Source organism: Sapajus apella, unplaced genomic scaffold, assembly GCF_009761245.1.
Source record: "Sapajus apella isolate SASKATOON/1434 unplaced genomic scaffold, GSC_monkey_1.0 scaffold10, whole genome shotgun sequence".
Taxonomy (NCBI): domain Eukaryota; kingdom Metazoa; phylum Chordata; class Mammalia; order Primates; family Cebidae; genus Sapajus; species Sapajus apella.
This window is the reverse complement of record NW_022436950.1, coordinates 29,482,057-29,500,187: the sequence shown is the minus strand read 5'-3', so window position 1 is coordinate 29,500,187 and position 18,131 is coordinate 29,482,057. Positions and strand designations below refer to the sequence as shown.

Sequence of the window (18,131 nt, the reverse complement as noted above, 5' to 3'; positions counted from 1 at the left end):
CCTCCCAAAGTGCTGGGATTACAGGCGTGAGCCACCGCGCCCAGCCCAGTTAACTTTCTAAATGGGCTTTTTCATCAGTTACAGGCTGCTTATAGTTTTCGTTGGAAATCCACTGTTAGGAAGGAAAATAGGATCCTTTAAAAATGCATCAAGACTTTTAACACAAATATGTATTTCCTGGGGTCTTTCATTTCTCATAGAGTTTTACTTATTCTATAGTTTACTCCTTGGTGGTTGCAAGCAATTTTGTGGTGAAAACATCATAAAATTAGTGTATTTTTAAAATTATGCTTCAATTAATAAGATATAAAGCTTATCCTATGACATGTCAACTAAATATGCTCCCATTTTAGAAAGTATTTTAAGATCACTTAAGGCAAGCAGAGAGAGGGGAAGTAGCTCTTACATTTAAAGAGAAATGCAGTATTCACTGTGTTAAAAGATTTTAAAACATGATTTCCGTCTTTTCCCAGGTGATGAGCTTGTCGCCTGCTCCCTTATCTCTGTTAATCAAGGCAGCACCAATTCTGACAGAGGAGATGTATGGAGACATCCAGCCAGCTGCCTGGGAACTCCTGCTCAGCATGGATGAGCACATGGCAGGGGCAGCAGGTAAAGAAAGACCACCTGGAACCCTGTGCCAACTGCCACTGCCATTATTGATCCAAGTGTTTGAGTAAGAGAGAGGTGCTTTCATTCTGTTTTTGCTCCTAGGTCAAGTTAATGGCAATTGCTATAACTGTAGACTCTAGAGCTGTGTGCAATAGGAGGGTAGACCCAGGTTTTGTATGCTCCCTTCCAATTTCACCATATGGTCTGCACCAAAGCATATGTCTTTCTCAGGGTGTTAACAAATTATAGAGAATGATTTTCCCCAGAACCTGCACTTTCACTGTATTTCATAAGAGACAAAATTCTTTTTTGGGTCATCTCCTAGGTTTAACATGAACCACCATAATTAACTTTATTAAATCTTATGTGTGTAATGTTCTGTGTCCAAATGGTAATATCAAAGCAAATTTGTTAAAATTTAAGTGATTTGTCTAAGGCCACGTAGCTAGTTAGTGGTAGAGGCAAAATATATATTCTTCATTTTTTCCACTTTTTGTGCAGATCCCTTTATTTGTCTGTAGTTATTTTAATTGCAAAATGCATGTGTTCAAGTAATACGAAATTGTATGAAGTTAAAAGTATTGCCTTTTTTCCTATGACCCACGCTCTTCCCCACACCCCTCCCCTACCCCACTTACCCCACCATTTCCTTCCCCAGAGGAAACTTTTTAAGTTTCTCAGGAATCCTTCTAGGGTAAACTAAACACACACACACATATGTGTGTGTTTGTGTAAGTTATATATTGTATGTTTTCTTCTTCACACAAATGGGACATGCTATAAATCTACTTTACATTTTTTTTCATTTATATCTGGGAGACTGTTTTTAAATATCAGTTTATAGTTTTACCTCTCTCTTTTTAGTTTTACCTCTCTCTTTTTAGTACAAAATATTCCACTGAATGAATGGACATATCATAATTTATTTAGCCAAGACCTATTGATGTAAATTTAGGTGGAATCCACCTTTTGCTCTTTTATGCCGTATTATAATGAATATCTTGGTAAAAGATCTTTGTTCACATTAAAATTTAGGTTTTTGCTTCTCAGAGAGAGCTGTGGAAGTTCAGGGAATGGCACACTCCCTAAACATGGGATAGTTACGGAAACTTCCATGGAAAATATAAACAGGTAGACTGGGCTTTAAAGAACACCTAGAAGTGAGAGAAGCAGAAAACACAGTGGGTGCACTGGGTTTTTTGAAAAGCCTGAGGAGAGTGAAGACTAGCATGGCTTTTGCAGAGGGGTCACAGGGCCATAATATTAGAAAGGTGAGTGGGACTCAGCTTGTAATAGACTTTGAATGACAGGCTTATGACTGTGGACCTTCCACTGAATTGTGAAAAAATAGTCGTGGCTTCTGAGCCAAAGAACAATGTTGTATACAGAATTTGAATTGTTACTAAGTTTGATACTGCAGCAACATGTGGAATAGTTTGGTTTTAAAAATAGTGTTTTGGTGTAGAGGAAGGATGAAGAGAAGTTGGTTAATGGGTACAAACATATAGCTAGATAGAAGTCCTAGTGTTCAAAAGCATGTTAGTGTGACTATAGTTAACAACAAGGTATTGTATATTTCAAAATAGCTAGAAGAGGACTTGAAATGTTTCCAACACATAGAAATAATAAATACTCGAGGGGGTGGATATTTTAAATATTTTGACTTGATCATTACATTCTATGCATGTAAGAAAATGCTACATGTACCCCATGTGTACAAATAGTATGTACATATTTGTAAAGTAAATTTTTAAAAAGTTTTCAAAAAGAATAGTGATTTTTAGATGAAAGAGTTGGTAATATATGGTTGGTGACATGACACTGAAGCTAAAAAGGAAGGCCAAAGGTAAACTTGGGAAACAAGTTGATACAAATGGCAGCTGAAATAATTAGAGTAGATGGGCTCTACTCTCATTATTTCAATAAAGATGATCAGTAGAGAGGATTAATAGAGAAGAAAGAGATGAGAAATGACCACTAAGCCAATGGTCTTCTCCACCTCTAGAGGACCAGAGAAAGAAGCCCAGCTAGAAAAAGTGATCAGAAAGGTAGACATCTCAAACTGTGGAAGCAAAGGAAAATAGTTCTTCAAGGAGATTGTTGTGAAGGTATTAAAAACTGAAACAAGTGCTATGAAAATACCACTGGATCTGAGGATTAGTGAGCATTACAGGAAAGCTTTTTCAGTAGAGATTAAGATAGAATTCTGCAGTGACTTAAAAAATGAGCCTAGTGTTTAGAAATTGAGGCAGCATAGAGTACATTTTGAAGAAAGGCAAATAAAGTAGAAAGGGTGAAGATTTGAGCACCTAATAGGCTAAAAAAAGTATTGACAAAAGATAATGATTGCAATAACTAGCATTTGTTATAGAACTAGGTCATATGTGTTATCTTATTGATAAACCATTCTATAGATGAGCAGACTTTAGTCAGAGAATTGAAAGGACAAATCTAAGTTCATACAGCTCAAAGGGTAAGGAAACCCAGATTTTCTGAATGCACAGATAGATGCCCTTACCATTAGAACTAAATTGCCTCTATTTTTAAAATACGACACGCTTTAGAAATGTGTTGTACTTTTCACTTCACAAAGCACCTTCTCATATATCCTTTTATTTTATTCTAACAACAACTTTGGAAGCAGATGTTAGTATTATCATTATTGTTCTTATTGGGAGTTTACCAATAAAGAAAAGTGGAGGCTAAGAGAAGTTAAGAGGCTTACCCAAGATCTCATGGCAGAGAAGTATCAGAGCTACCAGGACTTAACCCCATTTATTCTGGCACAGCTGCCTTAAGCACATTGTTAGGCTCTGGGAAAGAGTACATGAGAGATTCATGACATATTCACGTAGAGTATGTTTTTATAACTGCCACTAGCTTCTCTATCTGTGTTATAAAGTTTATTTATAAAGCTTGTTATTCATTAGCTTTATAACTTATCATGGAACCTGGCCTTTCACTTATTGATATTTGGCTTTTCACAAAAAACTTTTCATGGTATTATGATTCATTAAATCCCTTTTGGCTTCTCAATCTCTTCTATCTCTTGGAAGGATATGTGTTTCTAATAGGGTCTATGATGTGGAATTTAAAAAATGTAGCCAATGTAACTGAGGCAGTTTTTAAAGGATAAGTTTATTTGTTGTCCTTGGGTTACTATGAGATGAGTCTAGCTATTTCCTAAAAAACATATTGCAGGACGTACTTTTCTTATTTCATTTGCTTCCTCTGGTATTTGTTTTTCACTGTGAGTCAAAGGAAACTGCTTGGAATGAGTGATTCTACTGAAATGTCATGTTGTTGCTGCCCTCGTACCAGCTATTGGAAGTCTGTGGGTGGTACAAAGAAGGTTTGATTTGCCAGTACTGGTAGCCTAGCTTCATATAGCTCAGGAGTCATTTTCAGAAGATAGGAGCAGTTTCCACTTCTCCCCAACCCCAGGAACTAAGCAACATTTTAAAAGCATAGCTGGGTGGGGGGCGGTGGCTCGCTCCAGCAATCCCAGCAGTTTTGGAGGCCGAGGTGGGCAGATCATGAGGTCAGGAGTTCAAGACCAGCCTAGTCAACATAGTGAAACCCCATCTCTACTAAAAATACAAAAAATTAGCCGGGAGTGGTGGCAGGCACCTGTAATCCCAGCTACTCAGGAGACCGAGGCAGGAGAATCGCTTGAACCCAGGAGGTGGAAGTTGCAGTGAGTGGAGATCACGCTACGGCACTCCAGCCTGGGCGACAATGCAAGACTCTGTCTCAAAAAAAAAAAAAAAAAAAAAAAAAAGCATAGCTGATGATAGCTGATGAATTGTTGACTGTCTCTAGCTGCCATGTTCCTGCTGTGTGCAGTGAAGGTGCCTGAGGCCGTGTCCGACATGCTGATGTCAGAGTTCCACCACCCGGAGACTGTGCAGAGGCTAAACGCTGTCCTCAAGTTCCACACGCTTTGGAGGTTTCGCTATCAAGTCTGGCCCCGAATGGAGGAAGGAGCACAGCAGATTTTTAAGGTGAGGAATAGTTCTCACAGACGAGTTACATTAGCAAACCCAACCCAAAGTTTGTTTAAATCCTTGAACCTCAAAGCCACAATATACAGCCAAAGATGTTCTTTTTTTCCTCTCTATGTAAGTAAACCTAATATACATGAATGCATTCCTACTGTTAAAAAAATTAAAATATAGACAAATACAGAGTAAGAAAATCAAGTCTCTATACACCTCAAAATCTCACTAGCCTCCCCAGAGGTAAGCATATGAAAGTCTGGGGAATTTTCTTCTAAACATTTTGCTATGTATAAACTTACAGGTGTGCTTTGGAGGATGGGGTGATAAACACGAATAGAGAATCATCTGATTGAAAGCCTTTATTTAATGGATTAGTAAACTGAGGCCCAGATAGGCTCATCCTGTTTGCTCTATAGCAGAAAATCTTGGAAAACAGACCTTTTCTTTCTTTTTTTATTTTTATTTTATAGGTATCAGCAATATATATATATATATATTTTTTTAATTTCTTTTACTTTTCATGCATACAATATCTGGCATTTCTCCCCATGTTATCCCTCCCTCCTCTCCCCTCCCTCCCCACTCCCCATTGACCTTTTCTATGATACTTGCTCATTCTGTGAGAAGTCACTTGGATCCCCAAAACTTCCTGAGACAGATTGTGTCATAATTATATTTCAGACTCATTCTAGCTTCTGTTCCCTCTTACCTCATTTTTCTGGTATCAACTAACAGATTCCGCCTCCCAGTATCAATTTTACCCTGCCCTCACCGGTGCTTGGAATGCCATCCGTCCCAATGTTTGACCCTCCATGGGTTCCTCAGTGCAGCGGGAGTGTCCAGGACCCCATTAATGAAGACCAGTCTGTGAGTAACAGACACTTCCATTCCAATATCTCCAGGTTCCATGGTGTACATGTAAGAGAGAACAATTAATGTTTGCGGTAATTTGTTCATTCTCATAAAAATGCAATAATAACATAGAAAGTCAGCACAAAAGGTCTTTGTCCTTGTGAATAGAATAGAGGGAATAATATCCAGTAGCAAGCATTTACAGATCTCCAAAAAGAAAAAAAAAAAATCTTGTTTTATAACCAAAGCAGAAGCCACCGTTTAAAGCTACTAAAAGCATTAGGCATTGACTTCTTGGCCAAAGGTAGCCCTTTTGCCTTTGGACAAACATACTCATTTAACCAATAATACACAAGGCAAATCAAAGACATTAGCCCTGAAAAATTTTAAAAAAGAAGAGAGTTGGCAGCTATTTCCTTGCTTGAACCTTATTCTTCATTTTGTCAATCATCAGTATCATCATCACATACATCACTCTGAGACCTCGGCTGTTGTTACTGCTCTGTGTAATATAACTCATAAATGGTCAAATTTAGAACACAATTCATTTATAGACAAAAAAACAAGAATATGCACCTTTTGAAAACATTGATCCTCAAAATATGGCTTTTTCACCTGTTTAATAGTACTTTTCTAAATTCCAAGAGTAATGTAGAAAATTTGGAAAACAAAAGAAAAACAGAAAAAAGAACACCTTTAGCATTATTTCCTTGCATAAATTCCTATGGAATTTATGGCAATATAAAATAATAACTATTAAAGGTTTTTGACGCATCTCACAAAATATCCCCAGAAAAGTTATATCACTTTGTCCTTATAGAATAGAATTAGAAAGTTTCTTATTAACTAGTGTTATTATTTTAATTGCCATTTTGAATGGCCAAAACAACTTACGGTTTATTTTATTCACACTTCTTTGAAAAAGTTAGTTGAATATATAAAATTAGTTTGAACATCTTTGCATGTTACTTGTAGAACTCATAGGCATTCGTAGCTTTCTTTGGAGAGCTGTTTTTTAAAACTCTTCCCCATCACAATACGTCTATTTTATTTTAATTCTACCTTCATATCTGATGGTACCTTGCCAAAGAGAAAAACACACCGGATTCTTCTCCCATCGGTACAGTAATTTCAGCATCTGAACCATCAACATAAGGATTTTTGATTTTTCTCCTGAAGAGGTGATGGGTTCATCTGAGCCAGCCATAGTCTGTATCCCAAGCTCACTGTGGATTTGAAATCAAGTCCCTGATTTTATATCCAGTTATCTTTCTCATTCCACAATTCTTACCTTATGCCTTAATACAATAAACCAGCTTAGCTACCTGGCTTTGCAAATGAATGGTACTAAAAATACAAAAATTAGCTGGGCATGGTGGCATGTTCACGTAATCCTAGCTACTTGGTAGGCTGAGGCAGAAGAATCTCTTGAACCCAGGAGGCAGAGGTTGCAGTGACCTGAGATTGCACCATTGCACTCTAGCCTGGGTGACATGAGTGAAACTCCATCTCAAATAAAAGCTCTTCTTTTCCCCTCCCACTGCTTCACTTGACTAGCCAGAAAAAAAAAAAAAAAAAAAAAAAGCTCTTATTTGCTGCTCTGCCATTCAACATAGGAAACCTTTAGTCTTACATGTTAAGATTCTCTACAAAGGGATTGTCTACAAATGCAGCCCTTCGGAATAGTGATCAACATCCGCTGCCTGTCTCTTGAACCCTTTGTGACTATAAACCAACAAAGAAATGTGGAATTGCCATTGTGCACAAACATTACTTCAAGTTGGTAGAGAAAAACTCCAGTGATCACTTCCCTGCTCGGAGACCACTGACTCTGTGGGCATAAGCATCATGATTAAGACATGAATAGAATAGCTGTTTTGCGGAGTGAATCTTCTCATTGTTCCTTGTCCTTCTTCTATGAAGGAATGGGTTGTTCTTAATATTTTTCCAGTATACCTTGGCTACTGGTAAACAAAGTCAGATTTTACATTCAACCTTAGTAACACTATCAGCTCTCATAATTTTCATTCCATAACTTTGTTTCCACAAATATTAAGTATTTATAGTGTGACAGATACTTGAACTACAGAAATGAAATAAGCCATATAACTAACTGGTTTATATGAGAACTCTCTCTTTCTTCCTTCTTTCCATGGTTCTGATTTTCAAATTTATTAACCTTATGAAATAAATGTCCTTCTTTTTTTTTTTTTTTTTTTTTTTTAAGACAAGGTGTCTCTCTGTTGCCCAGGCTGGAGTGCAGTGGTGTGACCTCAGCTCCCTATAACTTCTGCCTCCTGTGTTCAAGCAATTCTCATGCCTCAGCCTCCAAAGTAGCTGGAATCACGGGCATGCACCACCACACCAACCTAACTTTTATATTTTTAATAGAGACAGCGTTTCGCCATGTTGCCCAGGCTGGTCTCGAACTCCTCACCTCAAGTGATCCGCCCACCTCAGCCTTCCAAAGTGCTAGGATTACAGATATAAGCCACTGCACCCAGCCTGAAATAAATATTCTTTTAAAAACAGTTCAAAAAATTCTAGAAAGCAAATCATTGATATCCCCCCAAATCCTAAAATGAAATAGATTCTTTCCAGAAATTACAGATGTTCTTGAAGAATCATTCTGATTGAATGGGGGGGGGGGGGAACAACAACAACAACAAAAAAAAAAAACCTTAACTATACACCAGCTTGGAAGTTTGGTAGAAAGACAGTTATCCATGAAATTGGATCATGAGCATCCTAACATTTCCTGAGGACAAACTACTGCATTTGTGTAATTCATTGGAACACTCTTTATGCCTGTGACTTGCAGAAGAATTGCTATTAAATGAACTTGCCTTTATGTCTCCACAGAAATCCTTTTCAGCCCGAGCTGTATCCCGCTCCCATCAAAGGGCAGAACACATCTTAAAGAACTTGCAGCAAGAGGAAGAAAAGAAACGTCTTGGTCGAGAAGCCAGTCTCATTACTGCCATCCCCATCACCCAGGAGGCTTGCTATGAGCCCACCTGCACGCCCAACTCAGAGCCGGAAGAAGAAGGTGCACTCTGTACACAGGACTTCTTTGGGGGCTGGGTCTCAGGGAAATAACCTGGTTTGAAATAAACATTGACAGTTTTATGTGACATGAGGTGATATGCCCCCTTCCATCTCTCTCTCTCACTTCCTGACACCAACGAGTGTCAGGAATAATAAAAAGTTGTCAGAAAATAAAAAGTTGTTTTCTGAAATGTACAGTTAACCATTTTCAGAGGAGAACATTAGTTATATTAAATGAATGATTTGGGGAACAGCTGAATCCAGAATGTTTATTAAAGTAAATGCAACCTCTTTCATTAACTACTTTCAAATTTCACAAGTGCAGTTTGTCAGTAGGTATCAAAAATGATTAATTAATCATTCTGGATCAAATGATTCTCTGGCCTGCCTTTGTAAAAACTTAGAGGCAAATTTTCTGTCTTTCCTCTGTAGGACTTTTTTATTTTTATTTTTCCTTTTCTAAGTACACTCAAAATTATTTAAGCCTTATGGTCTGAGAGCAGTATGAATTTGTGATACAATAACAACTATAGTTGTGAAAATGGTAACTGTTTTGTCATAAAGCCAAAGTTCACATTCCCCATTTTGTTTGCTAGTAGAAGAAGTCACCAATCTGGCATCCCGCCGACTGTCTGTGAGCCCGTCGTGCACCTCCAGCACTTCCCACAGGAATTATTCCTTCCGCCGCGGGTCAGTCTGGTCAGTGCGTTCAGCTGTCAGTGCTGAAGGTATGTCCTCTTGCATACATTTTCTTGATTTCTCCTGACTTACTTGTTTTGAAACACTTTCCAGTTAATATCATTATCTCATTTGATTACATTGTCTTCATTAAATAACTTGTCTCATGACTTGACAATTAAAAAAAAAATAGAGTGGCATCCTTTAAAAAAACTGTTGTTGATTTACCTCAGCAGTTGCCATCTTTCAGTTGGCCCTATTTAAATTACATTGCATGTAATCATATTGCTGCGTGTTCAGAATACATTATTCTAGGCACTTCATGGTTTTCCACCTAGCTATATATTACAAACAACTGGGAAGCTTACGAAAAAAAAAAAAAAAAAAAGTTTCAACCACACCCAAGACTTAATCAAAATCTCTGAGGGTAAGACCCATCAGTGTTTTTAAAACCTCCTCAGCTGATTTCAGTGTCTGTCACTAGGTTGCTTTAAGATGCTGTTCTTAAATAATTCTTAAGTTATTTAACATAATTTAACAATCAAAAGAAGACCAAAGCTTATGCTATTTCTGTAATGAAGTCTGAGTCTTCATGTGGACGGGGTGGGGGGGTCAGGGACAATGCCCGTCAGGTCCAAACATTTTAAAATTATCCTTCCAAAATGATGAACAACTGTCTGGGACTCACTGCTTCATAATTATACAAATTTCATTACTTATTTATGAAGACATTGAAAAGACACACAGAAATTAAGCAAATAGGCTAGTGGTTCTCAACCCTACAACTCTGGGGAACTTTGAATGCTAATTAATCACAACATATGTGTACGGGGTTCAAGGTATATCTACATTTTTATAACACCTTTATTGAGATATAATTCATATACCATAAGATTTACCCTTTCGAAGTATACAACACGCTAGGTTTTAGTACATTATATAGTGTGCAACCCTTACCACTATCTAATTTTAGAATATTTTTATCATCCTTAAAAGGAACCCCAAAGCTATTAAGTTAGTCCTCATCCACTGCTTTCCTCAACCCCTGGCACAAACTAATCTCCTTTCTGTTTCCGTGGATTTGCCTACTTTTCACAGTACATATAATGGAATCATACAGTATGTGACCTTTTGTGACTGGAATCTTTTACTTAGCATATTTTAAAGGTTCATCCATGTTGTAACATGTATCAGAGTTTCATTCTTATTACTGGTGAATAATATTCTGTGGATATAACACATTTTATCAATTCATCAGTAAACAGACATTCGAGTTGTTTCCATTTTGGGCTATTAGGAATTATGCTGCCATAAACAGATGTGTACGAATTTTTGTGGAAAAAAAAATCATCAAACTATTTTCCAAACTGGTTGTACCATTTTACATTCCTACCAAAAAGTATGAGAGCCCCAATTTCTTCAGTTTCTTGCCAACAGTTGATATTGCCTGTTTTTGATTCTGTTTTAATTTTAATCATCCCTGTGGGTATAAAATAACAGTGTGATTTTTGTTTTCATTTCCCTAATGACAAATGACATGGAGCATCTTCTCATATGCTTATTGACTACACATATATCTTCTTTGTAAAATTGTTCATTCAAATCTTTTGTCCACTTTAAATTGGGCAATTTGTTTTTTAACCGTTATATTACAAGAACTATTTATACATTCGGATATAAGTCACTTATCAGATACATGATTTGCAAATATTTTCTCTGATTTTGTAGTTTTTTACTTTCTTTTTTTTTTTTTTAGTTTTTTTTCAGCTTTATTGAGGTATAGTTGACATGTAAAAATTGTGTTATTCAAGGTATACAATGTGATATTTTGATATCACAAAATGAAATAATTTCCGCAGTCAAACTGCTAATTAACAAATCCACCTCACAGTTACCTTCCCCCCATCCCACCCCATGGAGAGAATACTTAAGATCTACTCTGTTAGCAAATTTCAAATATGCGTTATTTTTAACTATAGTCACCATGCTGTACATTAGATCTCTGAAATGAATTCATCTTGAAACTGCAAGTTTGTACCCTTTGACCAATATCTCATCATTTTCCCCACTCCCTGACCCCTGGTAACTACCCTTCTACTCTGTTTCTATTGAGTTTTACTTTTTAAAATTCCATATGTGAGATAATGCAGTATTTGTCTTTCTTTGTTGGGCTTATTTCACTTTGTTCTCTAGGTTCATCCATGTTGTTGCAAATGAAAGAATTTTCTTCTTTGTCCAGGCTAAATAATATCACATATATCTTTATACAGGCATACCTCATTTAATTGCAATTCACTTTATTGCACTTCTCAAATACTGTATTTTTTGAACAAATTTAAGGTTTGTGACAACCCTGCCTGGGGCAAGTCTGTCAGTGCCATTTTTCCAACAGTATTTGCTCAATTTGTGTCTCTTGTGTCACTTTTTGGTAATTCTCACAATGTTTCAAACTGTTATATTTGTTATGGTGATCTGTGATCAGTTTTCTTTGATGTTACTACTGTAATTGTTTTGGGGCACCACGAATCATGTCTTTTTGCTTTCTTCACTTAATCTTAGCCAAAAGGCCGAGAATCGAGTGTCTTTTTTACTTTCTTAAAGGTAACTTTGAAGCACAAAAGTTTTTTATTTTAATTAGGTCCAATGTGTGTGTTGTTCTTTTGTCATTTGTGCTTTTAGTGTTATATCTAAGAAATAATTGTCTGATCCAAAGTCGCTAAGATTTACTCCTGCGTTTTCTTCTAAGAGTTTTAGTATTTATATTTAGGTGTGTGATCAACTTTGAGTTAATATTTGTTATGTTATGAGTTAGAATTTTGCATATAGTTATTAGCTGTCCCAGCACTATTTATAGAAAAGACTATTTTTCCCCATTGAATTTTCTTGGCACCTTTGTCAAAAATCAACTGAACGTAAATGTAGTAGTGTATTTATGGTCTTTCAACTCTTTTCTACTGATCAGTGTGTCAATCCTTTGTCAATGCTATTAAATCTTGATTACTCCAACTTTTTAATGTTTTTAAATTGGAAAGTATCAGTCCTCCAACTTTGTTTATCTTTCTAAAGATTATTTTGTCTATTCTTGGTCTCTTGCATTTCTATATAACTTTTAGGATCAGCTTTTCAGTTTCATCAAAAAAGGTAGATGATATTATAATAGGAATTTCACGACACTGAATCTGTAGATCAATGAAGAACATATTAAGTATTCTGACCTGTGAACGTGAAATGTCCATTCACTTATGTCTTTAATTCATTTCAACAATGAATGTAGTTTTCAGTGTACAACTTTTGCATTTCTTTTGTTGAATTTATTCCTAGGTATTTTATTCTTTTTGATGCTATTAGATATTGAATTCTGCTTCTAATTTCATTTTTGGATTTTTCATTGCTGGTGTCAAGAAATGGAATTGATTTTTATATATTAATTTTTTATCCTGCAACCTTGATGAAATAGTTTATTGGTTCTAATAGTTGCCTATGAATTTCTTAGAATTTTTCATATACAAGATTATGTCATGTGCAAATACAAATAATTTCACTTCTTTCTTTCTAATCCAAGTGACTTTTATTTCATTTTATTGCCCAATAGCACTGACTAAACCTTCAGTACAATGTTAAACAGAAGTGATGAGAACAGACATCTTTGTCTTGTTCTTCATCTTAGAGGGGAAGCATTTAGCCTGTCTCCATTAAGTATGATGTTAACTGTAGATTTTTAATAAATGCCGTTTATCATATTGAGAAAGTTCTTTTCAATTCCTAGTTTTTTTTAATGACTTTTATCATGAAACAGTGTTTTGTCAAATGCTTTGTCTGCATCTATTGAAATTCTTATGTGTTTTTTCTTTGTTTTATTAATATGGTTTATACATTGATTGATTTTAATATGTTCAACTACCCTTGCATTCCTGAAGCAAATCCCACTTGGTTATAGTATTTAATCCTTTTACGTGGTTCTGGGTTTTGTATGCTAAGATTTTTTTGAGAATTTATGCATCAATATTTTATTTCTTATGATGTTATTGTCTAGTTTTGGTATCAGAGTAACACTGGCTTCATAAAATAATTTGGGAATTGTTCCTTTCCCATTTATTTATTAGAAGTGTTTGTGAAGAATTGGTGTTAGTTTTTTTTTTATTTTTCTTCTTGGTAGATTTGTCCAATAAAGTCATCTGGGCCTAGGCTTCCCTTTGTAGAAAGTCTTTGTTACTATATCAATCTCTTTGTTTGATACAAATCTATACAAATTATCTATATTTTTCCTATGCAACCCCTATAGTTTGTGTCTTTCGAGGAATTTTTTTTATAGAAAGTTCCACATGCATCTAGTATGAAGTCAGGACTGAGAAAAACAGGATAAGTCTCTTACCCTCTAGTCCTTCATAGGCCTTCTGAAATCTCAAATAGTCATGTAAGTTGCAATATGAGAATCAAACACTCACAGTCCTTTAGTGCTTTAGAAAAATGACATGTATATTTTTATATTAATAAGTTGTTATATACCTTTTGTACCTTCATTGCTTACTAAATCTAAACTGTTTCATTTATTCCTATATGCAATTATATTTATTATTATATTTATCCACGAGGATGAAAACATTAATATGAGTGGGCTATGTCATTCTTATCCTAAATGTGTGTTTGCTTCTACCCCATATTACTGCTTACCAGCTCTCACACACTCACATGCACACAAGTTGCATCTATGAAAAATGTCTTAGTCTCTGCTTAGAATTTTATCTTCATTGATTTAATATTGTGAACAGATACACCTGTCCCAGAATGTCTTCCTTTGCTTCTCTAACAAACAAGAAGAATAATGGTTGTTGGAAAGTGGGCTGGTTTTGTTTGTTATAGAATGAAGAGTCACTTTGTGTAACCTCATCTTTTTAAAAAATTTTGGCATTTTCTCGTTGCTAAGATTATACTGTTAAATAAGTAGGCCTTGAACTGAGAAATGTTTCATTAAAATTACATTACTGAGGCCAAATGTAGTGGCTTATGCCCATAATCCCAGCACTTTGGGAGTTGGAGATGGGAGGATTGTTTGAGCCCGGGAGTTCAAGACCAACCTGGGCAACATAGTGAGGCCTCATCTCTACAGAAAAATAAAAAAATTAGTCAGGTGTGGTGGCACACCTATGTGGTCCCAGCTACTCTGAAAGCTGAGGCAGGAGGATCTCTTAAGCCCAAGAGGTTAAGGCTGCAGTGACTGGTGATTATGCCACTGCACTCCAGCCTGGGTGACAGAGTGAGTCCTTATCTCAAAACAAAAATAACAACAAAGAATTACATTACTGAGAAAAGCACCCTGATTTTGTCTCCCGTTTTAGATGAGGAACATACCACTGAACACACGCCAAACCACCATATGCCTCAGCCCCCACAAGCAGTGTTCCCAGCATGCATCTGTGCAGCAGTACTTCCCATTGTTCATCTGATGGAGGATGGTGAGGTGCGGGAAGATGGAGTAGCAGGTACAGTTTTGAGCAATTGGATCATCAGTGATGTTCTTAAGCTATTCATCTGATAGAAGACAGTAGGTTGCTCTTAAACACATTATCTGCTGACCACATGTTGAGCTGTTTTATGCATATATTATAATTACAGATTTGTAACATACTGTGCTAACACTATCACTCTCTCCAATTCCTTCTCCCACTACCTTTATGAGCAAATAAATTTCATTTAAAATAGGTAGTTAGGTTCAGGAGCATTGTTTGTGACCAGAGAACAGAGCAACACTTATTTAGCCACATAGAAATCAAACAGTGACTTTGGCCACCTTAGAAATCTTAGCTCTTAGCTTGACACCACTAATACTCTCTTTCTTACATGGTTACCTTTCCAGATGTACTAACTATCTAAAGAGAATAATTGCAAAATGAAATGATAAACTAAGGGAAAAGATGAGTAACATTTGTGACAGACAAAGGCTAATTTCTTAATGTTACATTTTAAAAAGCTCTTATAACTCATCAATAATTTTTAAAATCCCAATAGAAAAATGGGCAAAGGATATAAGCAGGCAATCAAATGGCTAGTAATGCCTGTAAACAACTTTGTTGTTTAAAACAGTAATTAAATCTTACATTTCAGCTACAAAGTTGGCAAAGGTTATTTTAAATGAAAATATCTATTGCTGGTGAAAAAAAGCATCCTTATACCTTGCTGATGAAATATAAAACTCTGTACAAGCATTCTAGAACAGAGTTTCATGTTATGTATCAGAAACCTTAAAAGTGTTTTTGATACAGATTTGGCTTCCAGCAATTTCCCAAGACAATCATGAGGGCTGTATAAAGGACATTGTACATTGAACATTATTTAAAATAAAAAAAACTTTAGAAAGACTTGAAATGCCTAACAATAAGCAATTAGTTAATCATAATACCTCCATATGATAACATTCTGTGAACACTGGAATTGCATTCTAGATGAATATAAAGAGTGTTAATATATTGCTAAGTAAAAAACTGAATACCAAAGAATATTTTCTATATATGGTACTATTTTAAAATACATATAAGTAGACCGGGTACTGTGGCTCATGCTTGTAATCCCAGTACTTTGGGAGGCCAAGACAGGTATATCACTGGAGATGAGGAATTAGAGACCAGCCTGGGCAACTTGGTAAAGCCCTGTCTCTACAAAAATGCAAAAATTAGCCAGGCATAGTGACACATGCCTGTAATCCCAGCTATTCAGGAGGCTGAGGAAGGAGAATCACTTGAACCTGGGAGGCAGAGGTTGCAGTGAGCTGAAATTGCACCACTACACTTCAGCCTGGGCAACAGAGTGAGACTCCATATAAAAAAAAAAAACAAAAAACACAAAAGTATACATTTCATGTATATGAAAGGACATGCTCCATACTGTTAATAATTGTTTCTGTGATAGGTAAACTTTCCAGTCTTATTTTTCTCTTTGTGGTTTTTTGTATTTTTCATGTTTTAAGCATGAAACTGCATTACTTAAGCAATTAAAAATATGAAAAATTTTTTTTCTTTTTTTTTTGAACCCTGAAGCATGGATTTTTATGCTATAAAAATATGAAAAGTTTTAAAGTTTTAATTGACACATAATAATTGTACTTATTTACAGGGTATAGTGATATTTCAATACCTATATACAATGTATAATGATCAAATCATGGTAATTAGCATATCCTTCACCTCAAACAATATTTCTTTGTGTTGGGAACACTCAAAATTCTCTCTTCTAGCTATTTTAGAATATAAAATAAATTATTGTTACCTATAGTCACCCTAAAGTGCTAAAGAACAATGGAACTTATTCCTGCTATCTAGTTGTAATTTTGTATCCATTAACCAACCATTCCCATGCCTCCTTCCCACCTCCCCTTCCTCCGCTCTGGTTAGCACTATGCTACTCTCAATTTCTGAGAGATCAACTTACTTAGCTTCTATAAATGAGTGGAAACATGCAATATTTATTTTTCTGTGTCTGGGTTATTTCACATGTAAAGATATTTTTGCAATCAATTTCAACCTGAGAAAAACACACCTATTTTAATTAGTTATAGAGACATATGAAAGCTACTGCTCTGGATTTATATTTTTGTTAATGTTATTTATATGTCTCTTCATTTCAATTGCATGGTTTGTTCTGAATTAAAAATTGGTATGATTTATTTGAGTAGAGGCTAAATAGTAAATTTATGCTAAATTCTATATTTCTACTTTAGAAAACCAGCGGAATTGGGAAACACGTTCAGACTAAAGATTATTCAGTGTTTTACCCACCTGCTTTCATAGTCTGGGCACTTCTAGACCGTCTTAGCCTGACCACCTTCCTCAAAGAAATAGCACTTTATTTCTCATTAGGATTAATTTTTATTCTTAAGACTCCTCATTAGAAGTGAGAACCTAATTGTTACTGGCTCATCTACTTTATCTTGCTGAAGGAGATACTGTTTGAAGCATTCATGTGGACAGAAAAAAAGTCTCCAATTCATGTGCATTGTAAACCAAAACGTATTTTCAAACACCAAATAATCTTTCATAGTTTCTCTATAAAATAAATAATAAAATATGAATGTAATTTAATAAGTGCTTACTACTGCTATCATTGGGTGATTTCTACAGCAAAGACAACTGCATATATTCACAAAGATATTCTTTGCAAAAACACTGCTGAAACCTAAAGATGACTCCTACACTTTTGGTAACCTGTTCTTTACATGTGAAAATGTTCAGAGACAACAACGAAGAGAACAAATATCTACCTTTCAAAAGAAAAAAGAGTTCACAGAGCCTTTTTAAGGCGAAAAGGAGAGACTAAATCTTGTAAATTGTCAAATACTTTATCTCATAGACTTATCTCCATTTAAGACGAATGTTCAACTTTCTTTCTCTTCTGAAGTGAGTGCTGTGGCTCAACAAGTCTTATGGAACTGTCTAATTGAAGATCCATCAACAGTTCTTCGACATTTTCTGGAAAAACTGACCATCAGCAATAGACAAGTAAATTCCTCTTCCTTTTTAATGTAGCTCTGTGGCTACAAGTGTGAACACTGTTAAAATCATGCAAAAACCTTTATAGTGCAGTGCATGCAACTCAGTATCCTCCGATACACAGCCAATAAGTACTCTTAAAATAATGATAGTTATGAGCAGTACTTAACTTTGCTTTTTTCTTTTTAATTTCCCCATTAATTCATGTTTCTATATATGTATATTACTTTGCTAGTGAGAATCCTAATGTACTGCAATATCAAATTAGATATAATGTTCTTACTATTGGGTACACTCATTAAATTCTGATTTCTTGGCAGTCTGATGCAGGTATGATTATTAGGACATGTTAAATTTTTTTATTAACCAAAATCCTAATTTGTCAGACCACCCTGTAAGAAGAGCATACCAAATAAAATTAGTTTTTGGTAATCCCAGCACTTTGGGAGGCCGAGGCAGG

General features: G+C 35.5%; 1 protein-coding gene across 13 annotated transcripts in view; it reads left to right on the top strand.

Annotated features, from left to right (window-relative positions):
* UNC80 (unc-80 homolog, NALCN channel complex subunit) overlaps positions 1-18,131 on the top strand; it is a 225,223-nt gene that overhangs the window by 139,560 nt on the left and 67,532 nt on the right. For 11 of the 13 annotated variants that reach the window (XM_032278347.1, XM_032278345.1, XM_032278351.1 and 8 more), the window contains 7 exons: positions 474-612; positions 4,435-4,616; positions 5,349-5,480; positions 8,328-8,514; positions 9,110-9,241; positions 14,528-14,671; positions 17,580-17,680. In XM_032278347.1, coding sequence (XP_032134238.1) covers positions 474-612; positions 4,435-4,616; positions 5,349-5,480; positions 8,328-8,514; positions 9,110-9,241; positions 14,528-14,671; positions 17,580-17,680 — 1,017 coding nt within the window. The remainder of the gene's footprint in view (positions 1-473; positions 613-4,434; positions 4,617-5,348; positions 5,481-8,327; positions 8,515-9,109; positions 9,242-14,527; positions 14,672-17,579; positions 17,681-18,131) is intronic. The other 2 variants (XM_032278344.1, XM_032278350.1) reach the window with 1 other exon arrangement.